The sequence below is a fragment of the Crinia signifera genome, chromosome 1 (genome assembly GCF_055691185.1).
Source record: "Crinia signifera chromosome 1, ASM5569118v1, whole genome shotgun sequence".
Classification (NCBI taxonomy): domain Eukaryota; kingdom Metazoa; phylum Chordata; class Amphibia; order Anura; family Myobatrachidae; genus Crinia; species Crinia signifera.
The window spans coordinates 357,198,261-357,223,551 of NC_139217.1; the positions used below are offsets into that span (position 1 = coordinate 357,198,261).

Consider the following 25,291-nt stretch of genomic DNA (forward strand, 5'->3'; position numbering starts at 1 on the left):
TGGCCACTTATAGACTTTTTCGGGTTACCATGTAGTGGATGTTATATATTGTTTACATTTTTCACCTTTTCAATACAATATATATAGGAAACAGTTTAATGTGATGGTGAAAACTTTTCTACATTGGATTGTCAGTTTGGTTTAAGATCCCCAGTAACATGTGGTTACATAATAAAACAATACACTCTCTTTCCCAAAGTGGATCACATTAACGTTTCTTCTAATCGCCAGAAAAAGAAAATATGCAGCATCTTTATTTTATATTCCATTTGTACAGTCACTTATGGTTTCCTGCCTTTGTTCCGCAGAGACTGTCCTTCGCCAGAAAATGCAATGAAAGGATTAATAGCGTCATCCTGCAGGCAGAGAAACAGAAAGAGTTACAGGTCTTTTTTAAAGGAACATTGTTGCTTTCTTTTCCCAACTCCACTCCTCAAGGACCCCTAACCGTTCATCTCCAGTCCCTAAAAACTACAGGACTGGAGATAGGTTAAATTGTTCATACACAGGCAAATCCAGTCATTAGGCATTATGTGTTGGTTGACTGGAACAATTGCTCCCAAAAAAAAAGTGACGCTATGAATTTTGATCTGATCTGATGCATATATGAGCAGATTTACTGTAATGAGGTTTGTTTTTAAGTTCATTGTTTGTTAAAGCCACATAACTATTATTATAATTTCATTTAGCAATCCAAAGATAATACCTAACTATGGCTTACACCATAAGGGCCAAATGCACAAAGCTTCAAAAGTGATAAAATGGAGAGTGATAAACAGCCAGCTCCTACCTGCTATGTCACAGACTGTGTTTGAAAAATGTCAGACAGGATCTGATTGGCTGGCTGTTTATCACTCTCCATGTTATCACTTTTGAAGCTTAGTGCATCTGGCCCTGTTACTGCAGATCTGACTGGGAAATGAAGTCATGAGAACACAATAAATCACCAAACTTTTTGCCGCTTGAAAAGTATGCAAACGTTACTATGGCATTTACTTTTTATCTGTATTATACAAGTAGTTGCACCAATCACTTCTACCCCTTTTTCATTGCACTTTGGATCAGGGCTATTGCCGTGGTGATGATTTATGGACCAGAGTTATGGTATGGTGTGAAAGCACCACAGAATATACCTATGACACATATTCTGTGTCATGTAATTTATTTATATTATTTTAGTAATTTATATAATTTTAATTAGTTTGCAAGGCACTGCAGCCTCTGTCAATAAAGCTTCTAGAAGTGCCACTTTTATCTGGCTCATGACTCTCCCATTCTACTGCCCCAGCTCGACTGTTCCCGCCGCGCTGTGAGGGGGTGGTGACCGATATGAAGTCCGGCATCTGGTATTTAGTTATGGGGGGTTTGTGTGACAGTGCCTCTCTGTAAATAGCCATCATCCACCATATTTCCTGATTCCTATTTGTAAGTTTATGTCACTGTTCTTACAATACAAAGGTGTGGTCTTCTTGGCAAGCATTCCACGGTCCCTTGTACCCTCTGCCCCCTGGACTCACTTGGGGCAGATGTTAGTCTTCCTATTGCCTTTATCCTGAGATTATCTTTCTAAAGTTATTCTAATATCTAATATCTAATACTCATTTCATTAGTAATTCTCCTTTTGTCATTTTTTTCACTGCTTTGTTGTGCTGTTAATTTTTTTTTAACCTTGTGCTTTTATTTAATTTTACTATTCATTAAATTTTTTTTTTTTGTTCTGGTTTTGAACTTTGATAGTGTCATGTCTAAATATATTTATACAAATACTTAAATGAAACATAATGCACTTGAGCAGAACTGATTTACAGTCTGCAGTATTAGGGGAAGAACAGAGGACACAGGGGAGCACACTTACTTCGTCTACCCTCTTAGCTTGCGGTCGAGAGTTCCGGATGAAAGTGATGGTGCCAATCTTAAATTCATAATTGGGAATTCCTCTAAAAGATAGAAGGAGAAACACATAAAAAAACTGCAGATAAAAGTATAAGGTGTGAACAAATGAAAAGGGTTGTATGTAAAAAAAAATTGAATTAGGTAATATTTCATTAGTTACATGTGTAACATTAAAACTACACATAATTGCCATTGACATTGATGCACTAATCCCAGCGAGTGGATGGCTTCAGTGTAGAAACTCCTGGGTTGCTGACGGAACCTGTTTTCCATGGTGTCCTGCACCGCCATGTCACAGCTAACCTGTAGACCTTTCAGTGATTTTTTTAAAGGGCTGTAGATACAGTATGAGTGCTGTATGGAGGATGTTTCAGGACCTCCCATCAAAATTTTGCACCGCCTTCATCCTGCGATAAATGTATGAAGTGTGCTCGCCTTCAGCGCATAGAAATTGGATAACCGCTGTTTGCACTGATCTGGAGGAATCCATCATGCATCCAACGCACAAAACAACTTTCCAGAAATGAAGAAACATGCGAAGCTGTTCACGCACAACTGGGGAAAACACCACGCCATCGATCGGCAAACACATTAACCCTACAGCAAAAGTCTCCGTTTCATTTGGGTACACCTAAGGGTGGGTGGCTGGCATCACATGATGTCAGCACCCGCCCCCAATTAGGCGGATAGCACGCATCTGAAAAGTGAGTATAGACTTACTTTTCAGAGAAAAGGCTTGAAAAATCTTTCAATGGTGAGCAATCATCGAATGATTTATTTTCCGTGCATCCACATGCGAGCAGATGTGTAAGCATACACATCTGTTCGCATGCTAGTGCAGGGATTTACTTAGAGGGGAGGCGTGCATTCCGCAAGGCAGAGTTTACCTGCTCGCTAGGCAGCGAAAATACACAGCCTAGCGAGCAGGTCTGATTTGCAGGTCTTAATTGCTTCCTCTTTTCTTAGAACTCCGATAGGTGGCTGTTCCACCTATCCACTATTCTTTCTATGAATTTTTTTTCCCTCTGAACGCACCCCCTTTCAGAGTCTGCAATGTCCCTGTGTTGCGATACTTCTCCATTGACAAAAGTTTCCCTTCTGTATCCTATTAAAACGCTTGATATATTTTAAATATTTTATGAGGTCTTCCTTTCCCGTCTTTCTTCCAAACTACACATATAAAGATCTTTTTCTCTTTCAAGGTAAGTTTGCCATGTAGGCCTTGCACCATTTTAGTCACCTTATCTGTAGAGCTTCTAATATATTTTTATCTTTCTGGAGATATGGCCTCCTGAACTGAACATATTCTAGATGAGGTCGTACCAATGACAGTGACATTATTACTTCTTTATTTCTGCTACCGATTCCTGTAAGTTACCAACCTCCGTATGTCTCCTGGTTTTAATGGAGAAGGACTAGGGTCAATCCCTTTTTTCTTTCCATCCAATCTATTCCCAGACCCGGTAAAGGCCTAGATATAAATCAAACAATAATAAAAAAAATATATACAGTTTAATATTTAATCATTCAATTAAATTTTTTTTTTTACTGCAGGCTTGGAATGTAAGAAATATAGATCTTGATTATTCACAATTGTAATATACTTATAATATAAAAGTTTTCTTTGAACCAAGGATATTTCATATGTGTTTTTTCAGGGTGGCAATTTTTCTCTGTTTCTTCTCTTACATACATACAAAAAGTAGATGTTCTTATATCAGAATACTAAAATATCAAATACTGATATGGCACAGTAAGTCATGACATGATAATAATGTGAAAAATGTGTAACTGAAAAATTGTACATGGTCACTGGGTGGCAGCAAAAACATGCTATAGCAGTGGTTCCCAAACACAGTCTTTAAGGCACTCTAACGGTTCAGGTTTTAGGGATATTAACTATTTCTTCAGTCAACTGATTTAACATCTATGCTGAGCCATGTCTAAAACCTGGACTGTAAGGGTGTCATCACCCCTTTCCTGTGTGTCTATCTATGGGGCAAATTAACAGTGAAGTAATAATGTGGCTGGTACTTTATCACCAGCAAATCAACTCCTACTTGTCATTTTTCAAACCCAGCCTGTAACTTCACCAGCTGATTGGCTGGTGATAAAGCGATGTTGCCACTTTATGACTTCATTGAGCTTAATACACAATACATATTGGGGGGACAGATGTATTAAGCCTTAAAAAAAGATAAACACGAGGGTGATAGTGATAAACATCCGGCCAATCAACTCCTGTCATGTTATAGGCTCTGTTAAGGTGCCCATACAGGGTGCGACGCAGGGATAGCAAGTGAATATTGCCTACAGAGTCTAGGATAAGTTGTGTACTGGTTACATTGAGGAAAACTATAAGTACATATGAACATTGTCAGCAGAAGTGCTGGGAAATAGTCCTCCTCAGCATGATTTGTTAAGATTCCAATCTTCCAAGAAAGGAGCTAATAAGCCCTCCAACAGTAGATACACAGTGAGTTGAAATACAAATGACGATGGTAGGCCATCAAAATAGGAGATACCTACAAGTGTTAGGTTGTTTTTTTCCTCTATAGGACAAAAGTCCTCAGAGATGGGTCTACCATTTGGGTGGGGTTTGTACTTCAAACTGATATCTATATTGCAGTGTAAAAATAAAAGAGCCAGTATTTACTCTGCACAGAAACATAATATAACTCTCTTTTGCACATGTTACATCTGCCTCACATGTAGTGCACATGGTTTTGTCCATTAGAGAGAGAATTTGCTTTTGCGAGTGAACCAGAATCAGGCCCATTGTCTGACACCACAGGGCATATGTAATAGGGTCCAGGTTTGCCGTACTTTCACTGATATGTGTTTTGTAAAGCAGCAATCACTTAAAAGACTTGGTTTTGCCATGTAAATGACTGCTTTTTTTTAAAAAAAAGTCAGAGATTGGATGACTCCGGCAAATTCAAAGCCTAATACATATGCTACATCACCTGTAAAATGCTCCAACAAAGGGGGACAACCAATCAGATCCTGTCTACTACCTTCTAGAGGGTACTAAATAAATAAGAAGTAGATTCTGATTGGTTGCCCATAGCAACATCACATGTGAAGTAGAATACACATCTTAGTAAATTTCCCCCAATGAAGTGTAATCAAGCTTGCCGATTACTGCCTATAAAGTACGGTCATTTGCTTCAAGTGATGGCCATGTTCAGCAATGCAGACTGGGTAGGTTGAGGCAGGCTACATCACAAGGCCTCCTCATCCTGTCTGCAGGGTAGAGCGTTCTTTAGGTCAACACACACACACAAAAAAATCAACTTGAGTTTTGTTTCTTAACGCTTTCATACTTAATCATTCACGTGGACTCTAGTTGGGAGGGATTTCAGTATATTAATATTAAGTCATTGTGCTGAAATCTACAAATGGATACAAAAAAAACCTCATGCCAATCTTTTTATGTGTGGACTGCTTGGGTCAACCTTATGTCTAATTCGACCCTGTACCTTTTGATCTTTTGGGGGTCAACCTACACACTCTCAAACCTATGATCCACGCCCTGCCACCAGACATACTATCCTTGACCATACAGGTTATACAGCTCTGCCATTTTCATCACATTTAGTACAGCACGGCTTTCTACAAAAGATTTGGAAGCAAGTTACAATAGGTCTTTAAGGTGAATCTCTGTATTGTACAGGATGTTTAAGTTTATTTGCCAGATTTTTATCATCTTTTCAATAGAAAAAGGTATTTTAGGATATGAGAGTGCGGACCTTAAGGAGGAAGTGATCTGTCCACTAGTAATTAAATCATGATATGATTCCTGGTTGACAAAGCCGCCCAGAGAGCGGAGAAACACGTTCCCAAGGACCCCCTCTTCCCACCGCTACCTGTTCGGACACTGACATCTGAGAAGAAGAAGCAGACGCTTACTACCAGTCTCCGGCACACAGCCGCGTCACCGCTCACTGGAGTATACAGGATAGTGCCAGCAGGACGGGAACCCACTTGAGGCTGACTTAGCCGTGGTAGTCCGGGACCACGGACCTGTGGCTTCTCGCACCAAAGGTACTGTCCGTCTCGCCCCACAACGGGACCCAGATTTTACTCACTGGGAGATATGTGAGCGTATGCACCAATTGACATTGCTAACGAGCGGGTGCGTTTTTTGAGAAAGTGTTTTGCCGGGAGACTAGGGGAGAGTGTGGGCTAATAACCAAGCTACAAACGGTTTGCTCAGCCATTTATTCTTGTGCCCAGATATTTTCAGAGTGCACTTGTTTTCTCCTGATTGGGCAAATTTGACAATTTATAATTGTCCTGTACAAACAATCTTTTGAAAAACAGGAGGATATTGTTCAGCCCGATTTTAATGTTTTAAACATGGGACAGTTATACCAAATAATTTAATTACTGCCCCATTTTATCATATTTTTGGTACCCCCAGGAGGTGCAGTTTTTTGTTTTCGTTTTATATGTATGTTCTGTATAATAAATGTGTTTGATTTAAAACTGTTAGTCCAATATCTGTTTGTGTATTAATCACCGCTAGATCAGGTGTTTGTTTTTGTGTAAATTGGAGGCTGGCTTACCTCCATCACAGTGGCTGCTGAAACACAAAATTTAGATGTGCTCCCCCACTTAAGCGCTATGACTTAATTCCCCAAATCATGATGTGAGGAAGAGAATGTAGGTAAGTTAGAAAGGACAGCCACAATATATAGTGCTTAAAAAAGTAGCAGAATGGTCTTAATGTTAAGGCAATTAGTGAGGAGGACGGTATAGATTAAAAGTCCAAATGCATTTTATTCTCAGTAGAAAATCCTATATCCTTACTTAGTGTTCATTCTAGCACCCGCTAGCTTTGAAAACCCATGCAGTTCCCGTTCCCTGCCTGGGGTGTCGCTGTCTACTATGGTGTTTCTAGCACAGTTCTTGTTTGCATTTCAGTGCTGATATAAAGACCTCAACACTGTGCTAGAAGCACTACAGCAGACAGTGACACCCCAGGCAGGGTGCTAGAATGAACACTACTTACGCCTTGTCACCTTTTCAGCATTATGTGATTTAAGGACTCTTTGGTCTGGATTAAGAGACCGTGTGCATTTTCTCAATAGAACTATCCTGTTTATACCTTTATTGTGACCCTTAAAAAAAATTGCTTATTTCTAGTGCATACATACTAATGTACTTTCAATTTTAGTTAAATACTGAGACTATAAAGGAGCTATACACTATAAAGGAGCTTATTCCATCTTATCTTTTTCTATTTATTAAGAGGTGTGCGATTAAATAAATAGTCTTTGTACATGTGGAAGCAATGTGTTTTTTCTACATATTTATATATCTACTTGCACACTCACTGAGCCCGATTCAACTATGGTAATGCATCAGGGATCATCATACCTCCTGCTGATTTACTGACTCCGATTATCACCATCGGCCAGATCCATGACCCATGGGGTTGTGCAAGCCGGCCACCGCCGGAACTACCAAGAGGCCAGAAAATTTCCATCCGCAGAAAGAAATCCATGCCTCATTCCTCCCCTGGAACAGTGGGGACACATCTCTGTTTTGAGAAGCAAAGGCCATTGCCACCCCCATTCTGCCCCCAAATGGCATCAGAATGTCAATCCTCCATCACAGACCCATACTGCACATATGCAGTACAGGTCCGGCACACACTCAAAGTACTGAACATTGGTACTTTGAGATATGCGCCACAGGTTCGTTGGGTCCTGAATAAGGCGCACTGTGAGCAGTCATGTAAGTATGGTGATCACATTAGAATGAAAGATGAAAAGATCCGACAGACTATATAGCATATCTCCACCATGTAGAAAGGCTAGGACAGACACTGCACTTCCCCCGCTCACAGATATGCACCATAGAAAGTGACAATGTTTGTTTGACTTAAATGAAGGGTGATGTGAGCGATGTGTCATCAGAACATTGGTAACGGTACATCGCAACAGCAATGTTACTGACTGTGCCATGCATACCCACAGTATGGCAGAGCATTACATTGCCTCCTAGCATCATAGGCTACAATATAATATATTTACATTAGTCATTTGTCAAATATTTCAAATGGAACTTTGTAGAATCTACCAACTCCTGACATTTATAGAAAATAGAGTAATAAAATAAAGACCCAGACTCACTCTGAATCCTAAGTCTGCCGCATAGTCGCTGTGATCTGGCTCAATGTCCTAGGAGGAAATGGAGTATTTGATTAGATATCTCAGACAGACAGAGATGCCCCTGCAGCTATTTAGGAACAAAAACAATTAATTTCCTTTCAGCACAGAGGTGGCTAGGCATATATTGCTTAGGTTTGGGGTAAAGTCATGTAGTAAGCACACACTGGTATTTTACTTTGATGATACATAATGTGCAATTACCCCAGAACTGCTTCAAAAACATAAAGTTTTACACAGCATTTATTTATAAGATTTACAAGGTATCCAGTTGTCAGAAGAGGATCAATTTAATAATGAAAATCAGCAACATTCTGCTGCAGGGGCATTCATGTTACTTAGCAGCTATGGATGCACAAATAGATATAAGCAGTCTGTAAGGTAAAAAGTTCATTGCCAATCGGTAAAACTCAAAGTTTATTATAGTATGCCCACTTGTGCTACAGGTCAAGAGTTCAAACTCACAAGTTATCCGGAGCATCAGCTGACCTCTACCAATATAAATTTCAGACAAAAATGTCTAAAAATACTGGCTTTTACCCGGTATTTTCATTGCGGAGTTATTTTGACATTCCCAGCCTGACCTACCTTCGCACAGAAAATAAAAATGACCCGGTTAGAAGTTCCTACTGGGTAATTTGCTGAATAACATGGGTATTTCTTCTGCGTGAAAGGTCAAAAAATCCCAGGTTCAAAGATCCTAGTAAATTCCTGGGTTGGAGATCGGGCATTTACGCCCTGGATTGACCCTTTCGCACAGAAACACCGGGTTGAATGGCAAATTATCGGGTAGATCTGCTTGTAGTTTGGATTATTTATACCACTTTCACACAGAAAACCATAGATTATTATAAGTAGTGCATTGTCTGTATACAGTTTACTGTTTCCAAATGCCACTTAGAACATGTTTTACCGATTGTTTAAAGAATGTTCGCACTCACTGAAAAAGTACCACAAGTACTACAATTTCCTTATAAATCATGCCTGACATGCCCTTATATTGTTCATATAGCCCCGATTAATAAATGAAGAGGAGTATGGTCTTACAGTAGGCTCTTCCTGCTGCGTGTGTCGTTCTGGCTCTTTGTAACCTAGTGGGGCATCAAAATCCACCTGAAATACAGAACATAACGTGAACAATCCATCTAAAACATGATTCAAATGTAAATTGTCCATAGATGACAACTGTGTACTGATGGAGAACCATCTACATCCATCCAGTGATGTACTGTGTATGCACCACTGCCAATTCAGCGCTGTCCGCTTTAATGTATTGTGGTATGTCCGGTTCATCCTCTCCAGGGCACACTGCTACATACATTACAGCAAGTAGCTTCGCAGCTATGCGCCCATGTGCTCTGCAAACTCCTGGCTCCCTCAGCACCCACAGTGTCTCTTGGGACTGGGAGAAACGTCCTTTCCCATCTGAGAGGTTCCATCGCCAGGCCCACCATGAAGCCTCTCCCAGAAACGGTTCAGCGCATTGTAAGAGGCACTGCTTTCTGCTATCCCTCTTACTAACCGATTTCATTAGCAAGGAGAGGGGAGAGGAGGCTGCAACCAGGGTAGAACAGTGAGCATACAAAGTGTTGAGACTGGGGAGGGGGAAGCACAGTGCACCTAAAGAGGGGCAACTAAAATGGTGCATGGCCTACATCACAAAACTTACCTGGAAAGACTAAAAGATCTTAACATGTATAGTTTGGAGCAGAGAAGGGAAAGGGGGGACATGATAGAGATCTTCAAATATATCAAGGGTTTTAACATAGTACAGGAGGGACATTTTCTTCAAAGGAAAAGAAGTAATAGAACATGAGTACATGCACTGAAACTGGAGGGAGGAAGGTTCAGGGGAAATGTTACAAATAATTACTTCACAGAAAGGGTAGTAGATAAGTGGAATAGCCTCTACCACCTCGTATGGAAGGCTAAGAACAATTTAAACATGCTTGGGATAGGCATATGCATATCCTTACAAGGGAAGGATCAAAAAGGGTTGAGATTACCTGAAGGATAAAAAAAGGGGCAGACTAGATGGGCCAAATAGTTCTTATCTGCCGTCAAATTCTAGGTTTCTATGTTTCACCTATGGAGAGAGAGTGGTCTCATTCCTTCGCCTACAATATAAAAGTGGTGAGTGATAGACACCAAATCCCAGGGAGGGTCAGGTGCATGTAAGCAGCATACACCAGGTCCCAGGCAGGCTCAGGTGCATGTGAGAGACAGACACCAATTTCCAGGGACAGTCAGGTGTAGGTGAGTGACAGAAGCCAGGTCACAGTGAAGGTCAGGGGCACTGTGCATGTAAGTGACAGACAGCAGGGTTAGCGGAGCATCAGGAGCATGTGAGTGATAGACACCAATTGCCAGGCAGGGCCGGATGCATGCAAGTAGTAGACACCAGGTTACAGAGACAGTTGGGTTCATGTGAGAGGCACTGAGGGTGGAATAGAAAAGTGTCCAAGTTCAGTGCCCATGCAGGATACCGGTCAAACTCTGTTGTTTTGGCAATCATTTACAAGGCAAACCACGACAGACACCTTATCCCAGAGAGAGTTGGGTTCATATAGGTGACAAGTACACTGTAATATGTTCCTGACCATTATATGAGTACCCTTACTACTGTCAGGTAACATAGCTCTCAGAATGCCCAAAGAACTCCTGAATTTGGAGTTCTCCAGGACTCCCGAGAGAGAAGCTTATCCTCCCTGGTACTCTTTCCTGAGAAGCGGGGAGGTCCTCGATAAATTGCAAGCATGCATCACTATAGCACAACCACATGTTGCCTTATGAGTTGCATCATTGTGTAATGGTGGTGGTGGGATTGTTCATGGTGACAGAAGTTTGCATGGTCACACCCCAACCTTTCTACTTGCCCGTTTGGGAAGAAAAAATGGTACTTGTGCAGTGTCACGGTGCCAGCATGGCCGCGCGCTACTTCTGGGTTCTGCGCTTGCCAAACTTTCTAAAATAAACTAAATAAACTCCATGCCAACGTGGATAGTTCATACTCCCACTATCCACGTTGGCATGGAGTTGAATTTAGATAGAAATTAACAGTATCTGTTCCATCCAAATATGGGAGAATAGATCAGAAAGAACTTACATTCATGTCACACTCTATAATGGATACAGCTTTGTCTGGTTTTGTTTCCATGACACGCAGCTCATAAATCTGTAAGAAAAACACTGTTATTGTAGAAACATACAAACAAAAGTTGTTTTAAACTCTTTATAAGTCTTTATTCAGAGGAATATAATGGGGTATATTCAATGTGGTTTAGGCAAGCTATGATGGTGAGCTGTGCCTATTGCTCACCGTCATAGCCCACCCTCAGTATTCAACCCACCTCCCTTTACTCGCCATTTCCACCTCACTGTTTTTAAAAAGCGAGGCCGAAACGGCAAGGCTTGCGGTCATATGCAGCAGACTCGGAGGAATCTGATGGGGAGGATTTCCCCAGAACATAGAATACAGGATTGTTTTCGGGGATCCTCGCTGAAAACAAGCCATCCTTGCCATACAAACCCCCTCGCCGGCCAAATTGAATATACGCAAATCTTTAAGAGCACAAGATCAAGGTAAACATGTGATATGACCTCTGTACAAGAGTCAGAACAATTTTACCAGGCTCAGAAAATATTGCCTCTGGTCTGTGGATCATATATTAAATGTGTTTTATTTGGTCCTGGTCACTGAATATAATAAATGAGGTCTAAAAATGTATCCTTCATTGTGTACATTCTGATGTTCCAAAGTACACAATAGAGTGTTGCAATCTACCTAAGACCACTGTAGGAGGTCAGCAGAGGCTTTGTGGATTGTGTAATCACCTAATGATCACATTTGCCTGATCAAAGCAACAGATTTGAGTGGAAAGGACCAAAAACCATTTAAGTCACGTATACAGAATATAGAAGCTATAAATGCGCACTCTACTTTACAATAATGAACAATACTACTGACCTCTATGTAACAAAAAAATGCTTCTAAAGAATATTTAAATATAAACAAACAAGCACAAAAGGCAAAATGGCTTATCACAGTATTGCAACTGTGGGGCTGATTTGGAGTTGCATGCATGTTGTTCGAAGTTAAACTTGCATTATGTGCACAGAACTAATTGATATTCTCCTCTATGTGGGGTTGTATGCATCTTTTCAACTGCACTGTACCTATTCATATCAGTACACATGTGGGCCAGCCCTATACCTAGTGCAGGAGCTCTGTCTGAAGTCAGCACAGCCTGCTAATCCAGCTACCAGCCCTCACTAAACTTATCCTAAGTGAGACCACCACTATACGGGTACGGGTCCGGGTTCAGTGAGACCACCGCTATACGGGTTAGGGTTCAGTGAGACCACCGCTATACGGGTTAGGGTTCAGTGAGACCGCCTCTATACGGGTTAGGGTTCAGTGAGACCACCACTGTATGGGTTAGGGTTCATTGAGACCACCACTATACGGGTTAGGCAGTGGCGTAACTTCAAATATTGAGCCCCCCCGCCAAAAGTTGCTGGTGCCCCCCCCCCCCTGCCCATCAGCCATACTTACATACTCAGGAGTCCGGCGATGCGGGCAGCGGGTGGGGGCCGGGCTGTCATCGGTGCAGGTGGGAGCTGGGATGCCTGTCAGCGCTGCGGTGGTCCCGGCTCCCGTCCTGGCTTCATTCTGATATGAAGAACGGACCATCACAAAATGTCTGCCCCCATACAGCAGACAGTTTCAGAGAACTGTCTGCTATATGGGGGCGGACATTTTATAATGGTCCGTCTCCATAGGCTCAGAATGAAGCCAGGACTGGAGCCGGGACCACCGCAGCGCTGACAGGTAAAGCTGCGGGGGGTGGGGGGGGCATTACAATAGCACCGCTGCCACCCGGCGCCCGCACTTACACTGCGCATCCCCGCGACCGCGGGGGCTGCGGTGCTATTGTTACGCCACTGGGGTTAGGGTTCAGCGAGACCACCACTATACGGGTTAGGGTTCAGCGAGTCCACCACTATACGCGTTAGGGTTCAGCGAGTCCACCACTATACGGGTTAGGGTTCAGCGAGTCCACCACTATACGGGTTAGGGTTCAGCGAGTCCACCACTATACGGGTTAGGGTTCAGCGAGACCACCACTATACGGGTTAGGGTTCAGCGAGACCACCACTATACGGGTTAGGGTTCAGCGAGTCCACCACTATACGTGTTAGGGTTCAGCGAGTCCACCACTATACGGGTTAGGGTTCAGCGAGTCCACCACTATACGGGTTAGGGTTCAGCGAGACCACCACTATACGGGTTAGGGTTCAGCGAGACCACCACTATACGGGTTAGGGTTCAGCGAGACCAGCACTACACGGGTTAGGGTTCAGTGAGACCAGCACTACACGGGTTAGGGTTCAGTGAGACCAGCACTACACGGGTTAGGGTTCAGTGAGACCAGCACTACACGGGTTAGGGTTCAGTGAGACCAGCACTACACGGGTTAGGGTTCAGTGAGACCAGCACTATACGGGTTAGGGTTCAGTGAGGTCACCACTATACGGGTTAGGGTTCAGTGAGGTCTACACTATACGGGTTAGGGTTCAGTGAGGTCTACACTATACGGGTTAGGGTTCAGTGAGGTCACCACTATACGGGTTAGGGTTCAGTGAGGTCACCACTATACGGGTTAGGGTTCAGTGAGATCACCACTATACGGGTGAGGGTTCAGTGAGATCACCACTATACGGGTTAGGGTTCAGTGACACCACCACTATAGGGGTTAGGGTTCAGTGACACCACCACTATACGGGTTAGGGTTCAGAGAGACCAGCACTATACGGGTTAGGGTTCAGTGAGACCAGCACTATACGGGTTAGGGTTCAGTGAGACCAGCACTATACGGGTTAGGGTTCAGTGAGACCAGCACTATACGGGTTAGGGTTCAGTGAGACCAGCACTATACGGGTTAGGGTTCAGTGAGACCAGCACTATACGGGTTAGGGTTCAGTGAGATCACCACTATACGGGTTAGGGTTCAGTGAGATCACCACTTTACGGGTTAGGGTTCAGTGACACCACCACTATAGAGGTTAGGGTTCAGTGACACCACCACTATACAGGTAAGGGTTCAGTGAGACCACCACTATACGGATTAGGGTTCAGTGAGACCACCACTATACGGGTTAGGGTTCAGTGACACCACCACTATAGAGGTTAGGGTTCAGTGACACCACCACTATACGGGTTAGGGTTCAGAGAGACCACCACTATACAGGTTAGGGTTCAGTGAGACCACCACTATACAGGTTAGGGTTCAGGGAGACCACCACTATACGGGTTAGGGTTCAGTGAGACCACCACTATACGGGTTAGGGTTCAGCTGCAAGAGAAATTGATGCTGAGAAGTGTGGGACCAGGAATCAGCAGCACTTATCCTCTGCTACAGTTATAGGCAGTGCAAAAACCAGCAAGATTCACCCACAAATCGGATTGCTGTTTTAAATCTAGCATCTATACTACCGAAATCACACTGTGCCCTCAAATTAGTTGATCCAAAGATATATAGATTTAAATATAAATATATACGTTGCTATATTTTCATAGGATTTTTTATTTTCCTTTTACAAGTAAAGATCAGTCTGATAAATTACAAAATTAACCATTGGTGTTTTCTATCCGACTAACAGTGTGTAAAACCTTTCTGCCTTCCACACATGACAGCTGTCAGTAGTTATACAATACCTTCTCATTGTAATTAATGGCAACTACATCTCCAGTTGTCAGACAAGCAAAGTTCCTAAGTGCATTCTCCAATCTTAGAATGAAGTCAAGGAGTAACAGAGTAAATGATCATTATCGCATCCACATAATCCTTCCTCTATTCCTTCATTATCTGCTGTTACTGGAAAAGATCAGTAGCATTATCGTTGCCAATCAGAAAGTAAGATATTGATATATATCCTTCTTTAATATAAATAAAAGAAAATTACTTGGATCTAGAAGAGGCCTCGTTTCTGAAGTTTTGCTCACACACATACACGGGCAAACAGATACAAACATAATGAGCCTTACACATAGTGAAAAGAATGACAAGGTTTGCTTTGGTGAATAGAACAGCTTATAATACTGTTGGTCCCATAAATTGCTCCCCATGAAGGTACAATGCTGGCTGATGGCTGCCTAGGCGCTGTGCAGCTCAGCATGTATGTGTTCCCTGTGTGATAACTGTACTGTCTCTGCTTATACCGTTACCTACCTGGCTACTGCAATGACCAGTGGTGCTGCTAATGGCTGCCTAGGCATTGTGCAGCTCTGCGATGATATGTTCCCTGATTGATAACTGTACTGTCTCTGCTCATATTGTTACCTGCCTGGCTGATGCGGCAACCAGTGGTGCCACTGATGGATGCCTAGGCGCTATGCAGCTCGGCGGGTATGTGCTCCCAGTGTGATAACTGTACTGTCTCTGCTTATATTGTTACCTACCTGGCTGCGGCAATGACCAGTGGCACCGCTGATGGTCGCCTAGGCGCTGTGTAGCTTGGCAGGTATATGTTCCCTGTGTGATAACTGTACTGTCTCTGCTTATATTGTTACCTACCTGGCTGTGGCAACGACCCGTGGTGCAGTTGATGACTACCTAGGCACTGTGCAGCTCAACGAATATATGTTCCCTTCGTCTGTATCCCCCACGGTACATCTAGCGTATACCTCTATGTGTTTGTATATCTGTGCTTTCACTGTTTAACTGTACCTAACCGGCTGTTGCACAGCAATCCAAATTCCTAATATACGCAAGTCTACATGGCCACTAAATCTGATTCTGAATGAAAGGATACACTGCTTTGGGGTTTGTGATATCCAGGAAATCGGGACTCTGTGGTTGGAATTTGGAGTATGTGGCCACCTGGAGATTGACACTTTCCACTTGCACCAGACCTCCCTCTTCTAACAGCAAATTCTGCATCATCTGAGCAGGGAAATTAGTAACGTTCATTAGTTCAACAAGGAATGTACATCACCATTATTGTATACTGCAGATGCAAAACAGGAAAGATGATGGTCCAAATCCATTTGGAATAATACATGCAGAACAAGAAGTGATATTGGCAGGGTTTAGCATTGGACACTGCTTAGAAAAGGCTTACTTAAACCATTGTGTATATAGCTCACATTATTGTATTTTTTTTTTTTAATTATCAGCTAGTCTACTCACAATAGTTTCATATGCACACTATATAATAGGTTGGTTGTAGGAATTTAATTACCTGCCCAGTAATTATATAATGAGACATATTAAGCAAGGATGCACAATATTGTTGATGTCCATGGTTACCAAAGTCATTACATCGCTCAGTCAGGTGTGCATCCTACATAAAAAAGAGGTGCTAAATTGTGCCACCTGTATTCAAGTATGTATATCCTTAAAATCTGAGATGAAAGGTATCTTTGAGAGCAGAATTTTGAAACCACCGATGTAGTATACCTGTAATGCTGAAGTATGATGGCAAACATCAAGTAATAATGAAATGTAATCAAAGCCCCTTATCTGATGGGACAAGTACTAGTCGCCAATGTTCATTGTTTGCCCTCACACACAGAGTTTCTCAGCATAGAAACAATGTGTCTAGAGGAAGAGATCATGCTTCCTTCTGTCTCTTATCTATAACATTTCACCCCAGATGAAGCTTTGTAACCCAGTAAAATCATCAATGACCATTTGAACATCTCCCCAAAAAGATTCAGCTTTAAATTTAGAAGACAATTACAGCCAAATGGCTTTAAACAACATATATTAACAAGCTTACACATTACAACCATGTGACATACAACAGGCATACAATAGTTTAAAATTATCTCTTACCCAATGAGGGAGGTAGCAAATACCTTCATCTGCAACAAACTCAAGAACACCACAATGCGTCATTCTATCAGAGTTCTTATTTGTTAACTTGAAGAGCATGGGGTATGTGATGTTCAATCTGCCTGTAGATAAAACCAATACAATATGAGCCCAACTTTTATTTACCATACACAGGATACGTTTTGGAATTGGAATTTGGGTTTGTTATCATCGACGATGATCTCTAAGGTACCACAGTAACAGTACCAGGCAGTGGGAGGAAAATGCATAAATAAAACAGGGACTGAAGAGGTAGAGAAATGAAATACAGATGTGCACTATAGAGAACTCACAGTCCCACAGTGAAACTACAAGTCTCAGCATATCCTGCCACAGATTTGCTATAAGGGAATGATAAATCTGTGCCAGGGCATGCTGCGATGTGTAGTTTCACAACAGCTAGAGAGCCAATGGCTGGCTAGACCTGATCTAGAAGGAAGAGTAGATAGTGTACAAGTTGTGACAATAACTAGGATCTAGCTGTGTGAGACTATAAACTGTAAGGGCAGTATTCAATGAGGCTGATTCGCCATGTTCTACAGCGAATTTGTGCTATTTTCGTGCTGTAAGGCGATTTTTGGCCTTAAAAAGTGAATCACCCTATTCAATGACCAGATGGCGAATACATTTCAAGGTTATTATCGCCGTGCTTCGCCGTGTAGCAATCGCGATCTTTTTATAGTGAAGTGGAATGTGAACCTTAAAGGGCTTTTTTTTTAAATGTGGTGTCAAAAATCAGGAATTTTATTATGTGAAGGGGCATGCTATTTTTATTCATGTGCTTACTGCACATGAATATATATTTAATTTCTAATTTATTTATTTTTACATTTTTTTTTAATACACATTGGCCAGCAGGAGGCCGGGAGCCGAGAGACGCTCATTATATATTCATATATTCACTGCTCCCGATCATTACATATGCACGATCGGGAGCAGTGCTAGCCGGTCCCCTGCTAGCTCTCCCGGGGGGCAGCTTGTGCTGCCTGGGTCCCGGGGAGCCCTCCTCCCCCCCACATACATTCTGGGGCAGGCAGGGCGACTTCCATCTCCCTGCCTGCCACCGTCTGCCGCTGGGGTTAAGAATCGCTGTCATGGGCAGCGAGCCCCTGCGATATTGAATACGGGGACAACAGGGGGACAGCGAGGCTCCAGAAAACGGCGACTGTGCAGCGAATCCTAAACAGGATTCGCTGCACATCGCCATAAAACTCATTGAATACTGCCCTAAATGTTATGGTTGGGGGAGGGTTTGATCCAGCATGGCTAGGAATTTTACATAGGTGGGTAGTAGGATACATTGTGAGAGAGGGCTATAACAGACAATGAAAAACATTAGTAAAATTGTGTGAGGTAGAGAATGTCAACAATAAAGTGTTTATTTACAAAGCATCACTTCCAAATGTGTTTATGCCTGATATTTAAAAGAGCAATGCTTTAACTAGCAACAAACTTCTAGTACAAATCATTGCTCTTTTAAATATAAGGTATAAGCACGTTCAAAAGTTCCATAAACAAACCCCTAAATGTAAAAATAATCCATGAATGAATGGTGTAGGTGAAGGAAAGTAATTATTTGGAGTGACAAAAGATCTGTCTTGCTGTGGTATTTGGGTCAATTGAACAAGACAGTTGTTTAGAGAAACACCAGATAATAGTACAGGCAGCAGATCATGATATAGTGAATGGGCGTTTTCATTACACCTTGAGAAAAGAAAAAGCTCTATTTTGGAGATTATGAACTTTAGGGGCTTGTAGGACATCAGTATGGGAATAGCAGAGATAGCTAGTCACACAGGGAGTACTGGATGCCAAGCAAGGAAGAGCAGAACTGTCCAGCAAGAAGTGCATACAGCTGGAATCAGAACTTGGTAGGACAAAGGGGCAATGGAAGGAAAAATGTGACTTGTTATAGATGCATAATTTCCAAATACAAAAATCATTGACAACCCCTTGGTATTCATGATAGGCAAATTACAATATAGAATAAATATATTCAGGCACACTAAAAACTTTGGTAAATATACCAAAAAAAAAAATTCATATAAACCTGTATCGAGATGGCGGTTTGCCAATTTCTAGCAAAGCATCAGGGATTTTATCTGGAAGCCATGCATATAATTCCCAGCCAGACCGGATATGGCTATAGTACAGAGAAACCTGGTCTATGTTTCATTTTGCCACATGTGGACAGTTACAAGATTATCCGCAATGTGCTTGTGAACAAAAAAAAAAACTCAATTAGCTACCCCTAAAAACCTTAAGTAATGTCTGATAACAATTCATATTTCTCGTCCCCTTAATGATTGGGAAAGGCACTTACTGAGTTGATCCAGTGCAGATGGAGGCATGATAACTGAAAAGATAATAACATTGAAGATTAAAAACCCTTTGCATATTGCCATGTACATGCTTGGAACTATCAGTTACAGTACATTATACATCAGACACATTACTGTCATACATACATAGCAATGCATGCAATGTCGCTAATTACATATGTTACAGATGCAGCTTTCTATACCATACCATATAACATTTCTTGATTGCGTAAGTGTAAAAGTTGTTCTCTTAGGGCCATATTCAACTGATACATGGTACTCGATATCCCGTCTAAAGCAATGGGAGATTGCAGGGTGATATTCAATTGTTGCTTTATTTGTGTGCGGATTGTGCTCATTAAGACCAGGTATAGCCACGCATAATGGCTAAACCCGACCAAACTAATGGGCACAACGTGAAAAGTCCTGTGCGCAACGCACTTTTCCCACATTTCAGCTCGCCACCCACCGGGGCTGGGGGGGGAGGGGGTAAATTACTGTGGCTAATTAATGCCCAGGGGGTGAATCTATTATCCCATATAGACCGCATCATCTGGAATTTTGTTGAATTTATTTTTTCATGGCCACAAAAATACAGGGATACAAGAACTTTTCCAGGATCACTGTCTTTTTTTGCACAAATAAATAGGCAATTGAATTCCCTGAAAATTATTGGGCAAATGTTTTGAAATCCCCATTTTTTTGGAGCAAAAAAATTACTTTATTCATTTATTTCACCCTGTGTATTAAAGCAATGAAAGTCGCAGGAGGACAGACATACCAAAGAATTAGCCATGTGAATGTGGAAAATCCCCTGCATTAACTGGCTAAAAAGAATGGTCATTGGGTGAGAAGCTATTTAACATTCAGTAATGGAGCACCATGCAGGGTGTCAGTGTGGTCACTTTGATATAACTATCATGATAAAGACTACCCATAACTAAAATGCTCATGGTGAGAATCAATGCTTCCACCAAATGACCTACCATGGATAACATTTAAAATGTATTAAAGGTTAAATAATAATACTAGTTTAACTTACTTTTCCCTCCTTTCTCCACATCAGAGCGGTCATTGGGCCCAGCTAGCATAGACACAGAGTAGCAGCGATACTGTGTGGAAAAGCGATTCTGGAAAACCCGCGGTATAGGGTGGTCAAACATATTAAAAGAAAACTGGAGAAAAAAAAACAAAAACACAAAGATAAGAGAATGTCAACATAACTGCCTGATGTAAGAATGCAAGCAACATGCTAACAGATTCATGTGGCTATTGCCACAAAGCTATAAACTATATGTTATTTATGGAAATTACATTACAAAACCTTACAACCAACATACTAAGGTGGAGTTGCTCATTATAGGTAAGATAAAAAAAAAATTCCAGTAAACTTATACATTATAATACGTGATTGGGAATTAACAGAAAATGTATCAGTCATTACTAGCCGATGAGAATAAGATAATGGGGAGTATTCAATCCCGGACGTCCGTTTTCGCCAGGTTTTTCTGGTGGATTTGATTTGCCTATTCAGTCCCACTGCTGATTTTTCGCCTGGGTGAAAAATCCTGCATTAGTAAAAACCACGTGTATTGGAAACATTGCCGCAAATTCACATGGATTTGGCAAATTTGTGTCCGTTTTCGCCCATGCCATTTCAACCCCCAAAAAGTGAAAAGGCATGGTGAAAATGTACTTAAAACTGGTGAAAATGGCTGCGATTGAATATTGAAAAGGAGAATCTCTGACTTTTTTGCCAGGTGAAAATTTGGCCCGGATTGAATACCCCCCAATGTCTATTATGAGTATTGTTCGGGCTCTCCCTCATCTATCATTATGATGACTGGCAGGGTGATGGTGTGGCTAGCCACCTCTTCCTCCAGTGTATCTATTGTATTGTTAACCTGAAGCAATCCCTTTCAAACTCCACTCTATCTACCTTTTCTATCCTGTACATAAACTGTATGTGGCCAACCGGCAATGAGTTCCAAAGTTTTATGATGACCCCAAGGCCTATAAGTAGCTTGTTTATTTTTGTTCCCAGAATGAATTACTTAACTGCATTTTCCACATTTCCAGTTTAATTAAGTCACTTTGTAGTGTATCCACATCCTCTCCTGAGTTAATTTCCTTACTCAATTTTGTATCATCTGCAAATATTGCAATTTTACTCACTGTGTCACTTACTATATCATTAATGGATATATTAAACAAGGTGGGTCCCAATATTGAACCTTACCCCAGCTGGGATGTATGGCATTTATCACCACTCTCTGTCCCCGATTGTGCAACCAGTTTTTAATCTAAGTACAAATTTGATCTCCTAACTCTATATTACCTGGTTTTATTAATAACCATTTATGAGGCAACGTGACAAAAGCTTTAGCGAAATCAAGCAGTATTACATCAACAGATTTCCCTAAGTCCAGGCCCCTACTGACTTCCTCTTAGAAGCTAATTAAATTAGTCTGACATGATCTATTTTTGACTAACCCATGCTGAGCTTTACTTATCACCTTCTCCTGTTCTAATTTTTTTTGGATACTATCTCTTATTATTCCTTCTAATATTTTCCCCACAATGGATGTAAGGCTGACCACTCTTTTTTGTTTCCCCTCTTAAATCTATGCTCAATGCCACCGATTGTCTCATCTTTCAGTCTAGTGGCTCTGATTTGCCCAATCCTTTCCTTTAACTCATTCATTGACTCTCCATCCTCTACAAAGCACAGTATAAGTGCCTGTCATTTTAAATGCACTCAATTTGCTCATCAATCTACTATATTTCCACCCTCATCTAGATCCACAATCCCTCTTCCCTTTTCTTTAGATGATTGACTTTCCTTGTCCAGCTACCCCTTACAAGACATCTCCTTCAATGCTCCCTTTATCTGAAACTATCAACCTTGTTCCATCAGAATAACTACCTGCCTGCATGGATTCAAATGTGCCCTGAAGACTCAACTGTTTATTAAAGTCTACCCGCCTACCTCACACACCTTACTCAAACCCTCTGCTGTCATTTCTTCTATAGCAGCTCTGATCCTTTCTTACAACCTTCTCAGGGCCCCTGAGAGCTACTGATTATTATTATTGTTTATTTATATGGCTCAACAAGGGTTCCACAGCACCTAACAATACATAAATAAGCAAAAAAACAAATAAGGAATTACAGTACAAGACAATTTAGGACAGGTTCATGGTAAGTAAAGAGAGTTGCATCAGGGGACAGAACACTGGAGCGATTATGAGGGGGGTGTGTGGATATATATATATATATATATTCTATAATGAGGATCGGGGCCCTGCTAACTCATTATCTCACGTTTTCATGTCTGCTCAGTTCCGCATGTTGGAAACGTTGGTACTTCCTCATCTTTGTGGTCGCGGCTTATGCCAGTTACGTTAGCTAATACGCCTGTTACGTTAGCCGCTACATAACTGGGTCTACGCCACCCTCCTGGGTCTACGCCACCCTCCTGAGTCCACGCCACCATCTATTACCTTTAGTAAAGTTGTGTCGAGCGAAGCGGAGTGAGCCACCCAGCCCGAAGCGTGGAGAGCGAATGATGATGCTTAGCAGTACAGTATATAAGTTTCATAGTGGAAGCGGTGGCCGCAAAAATGAGGACGTACCCATATTTGTATGACACCACCAAGTCTCCATTGCACTGTCCTGGGAGAATTACATCGGTCCAAACAAACATTAATACAGTGTAAAAAGTTCCGGTACTTCCTCATCTTTGCGGCCACCGCATCATCTACGGAACTTATGTACTGTACTGCCAAGCATCATCTTTCGTTACACTTTGGCTCAATGGCTTGCTCCGCTCCACTCGGCACAACTTTAGTAAAGGTTATAGATGTGGCATGGACACAGGAGGGTGTCGTGGACCCAGTTAAGTAGCGGCTAATGTAACTGGCGTAGCGGCCAACGTAACTGGTGTAAGCGGTGGCCGCAAAGATGAAGTATACAAATATGAGACAATAATAATTCAAAAATAGTGACATGCTATAAGGCAGCATAGCTGTAAACTGTATCTAGTCCCAGTAGAAGACCCAGCTGCAGAACACCATTCCTATTTCTAAATGCAATTATTTTTTGCTATTCCAACTCTGTACAGTTACATAAATGGCGATACATTGCACTAGTAGCCTATTCAACGACCACTATATGATAACGACATATTGCCCATTATTTGGCTAAAGACTCCATAGATCCGATACCAGTGGTCGCTAATGTTACTTCTTACCATGGTACTGCCGGTTACCTCTGGGGATGTCAAAGTATATGCAAGCTACTACTGTACGAGTCACTCTCCCTTCCCGGAAGTGTATGCTGTGTTGTCATCCAATCCGCACCACAGCGCAGCTCCAGCCGCCGGGCAGCAGCAAACTACAGCTTCCAGCAGCCAGCGCGCCAGTAGCGGAAGTGTCGTCAGCACACAGCGCGCAGCCTATTCCCCGGAGAGAGCGGTGACAGTGGCGTTGACTCGCTGGGTGGGTGCACATTGCGTCAGGAAGCAGCGCCCTCTGTGATTGGACGGCGGAGGAACAGAGGTTTAGCGCCAGTTTCGAGGACAGCAGCCGCAGATATGTTTGTCAACGATTTCCGTAAGGAGTTCTACGATATCATCATAAACCAGGTACACGCCGTGCTGTCCCCGGGCGCCCTGTCCCTGCCAGTCCTCGCATACAGTATGAGGACATTCTATACAAGCTAGCACATAGCTGCCTCGCCAGATGTGTGTTATTAATGTAGGTATAACCTTAATGGCCTCTATTCCACCCTGACCTGGTGGGTTTCACAAAATATACGCAAATTACATCAATTAATGTATTACAAGTGTTCCCTAATCCATTCTAAGCAGGTATCATATATTTAAGACAGGTGAAATCTTTTTAAAATAAGGGTAAATGGGAGTTACTTACATTTGTTTCATACTTGGGCCCATATAGATCAAACCCTGGAGAGATATAAAGTTGGCAATATCCCGTTACCATGACATTCTAGATGTGTAGTCCTGTTTGCTGCTCCTCTGGAGTCCAGGTTATTGTGCAGCTCACTGGTGACCAGAGTAGACCGCAGCCGCATAAGTACAATACCTACTGAAGTAGCCAAATGCCGATTACCCAGTCCTGTATTTCAGTTGAATGGACTGGATAATACCTTTCTAGCACAACCACTGAGTGCAGGTGTTCATTCTAGCTCCCTGCACCTTTCAAAATCCGTGCAGTATCTCTTTCCTTAATGGGGTGTCACTGTCTGCTTTGGTGCTTCCAGTACTGTCTAGTCTGTATTGACATACACACCAGAAAAAGTCAAATCTGCATAGTCTAAAACGGCTTCTGGATTGTTGAATACGTGACCATTTTTGCCTGTTTAAACCAATCTGGGACCAAACTGTCTGGGATTAAACACTGATGGACAATATTTCCACCTGTCAGAAATGTCGACCAACATTAAATACCCCCCTAAACCCCAATCGCTGAATGTTTTTTGCTTCTATGTGGAAGTCAAAGACTATTGGGTACTTCCTTATCTTTGCGGCCACTGCTGCACAGTTACGTTAGCCACTACTTAAGCACTATGTAAGGATTTTTGGCTGAAGAATGGTGCTGCTAAGCATCATCGTCCTCTCGGGAGCTCGGCGGCACGCTTTGCTTGCCACAACTTTACTCAAGGTAATACACGGTGGTGATGCCCAAAGATTCCTGACCTGATACTGCTTTTTTTTTTTGCTGGTTTCTGCTTTTATACCACCAAACATTTTTATGGACATGTTATTTAATCTCATGGCCCATTTGCACATTTTGCCGTACAGTATGTAAATTGGTAGCATAAGCGGTGGCCTCAAAGATGAGGAAGTACCAATGTTTCATTTACAGTGGTGCTATAGGTACCAGCGGGCCCTTAATGCCCTGCATGGCTGATACTGGTAATTCTCTAAGTACCAGCATATGGGGAGGCTTACTAGGACCTGTACTACTCCTGTAAAAGACAAGATGAATCTACCTTA

The 25,291-nt window shown here is 42.0% G+C and overlaps 2 protein-coding genes across 3 annotated transcripts in view; one reads left to right on the forward strand and one right to left on the reverse strand.

Moving 5' to 3' along the window:
- Positions 1–231: 231 nt before the first annotated feature.
- On the reverse strand, positions 232–23,677 carry UFD1 (ubiquitin recognition factor in ER associated degradation 1). Its single transcript, XM_083149312.1, has 12 exons — positions 23,525–23,677; positions 20,315–20,447; positions 19,275–19,307; positions 16,913–17,034; positions 15,888–16,018; positions 14,791–14,863; positions 11,179–11,247; positions 9,120–9,185; positions 8,037–8,084; positions 3,276–3,364; positions 1,856–1,937; positions 232–356 (listed from the first exon to the last, which is right to left on the reverse strand). Exons 1-12 carry the CDS (start codon positions 23,525–23,527, stop codon positions 282–284), a joined length of 924 nt encoding a protein of 307 aa, XP_083005438.1. The 5' UTR covers positions 23,528–23,677; the 3' UTR covers positions 232–281.
- CDC45 (cell division cycle 45) overlaps positions 23,646–25,291 on the forward strand; it is a 59,003-nt gene continuing 57,357 nt past the window's right edge. The window contains exon 1 of one of the 2 annotated variants that reach the window (XM_083149301.1): positions 23,646–23,917. In XM_083149301.1, the coding sequence (XP_083005427.1) occupies positions 23,867–23,917 (51 nt within the window). In that variant the 5' untranslated portion in view covers positions 23,646–23,866. The remainder of the gene's footprint in view (positions 23,918–25,291) is intronic. The other variant, XM_083149293.1, reaches the window with a different exon arrangement.

Excerpts from the sequence above, each read along its gene's own strand:
- UFD1 (XM_083149312.1), bottom strand. Across the intron at positions 3,365-8,036 it reads CGGCAGACTTAGGATTCAGA|GCCTTTACCGGGTCTGGGAA; the intron begins GTGAGTCTGGGT and ends ATTTATATCTAG. Across the intron at positions 1,938-3,275 it reads AAACCAGGAGACATACGGAG|AGGAATTCCCAATTATGAAT; the intron begins GTTGGTAACTTA and ends TCTATCTTTTAG.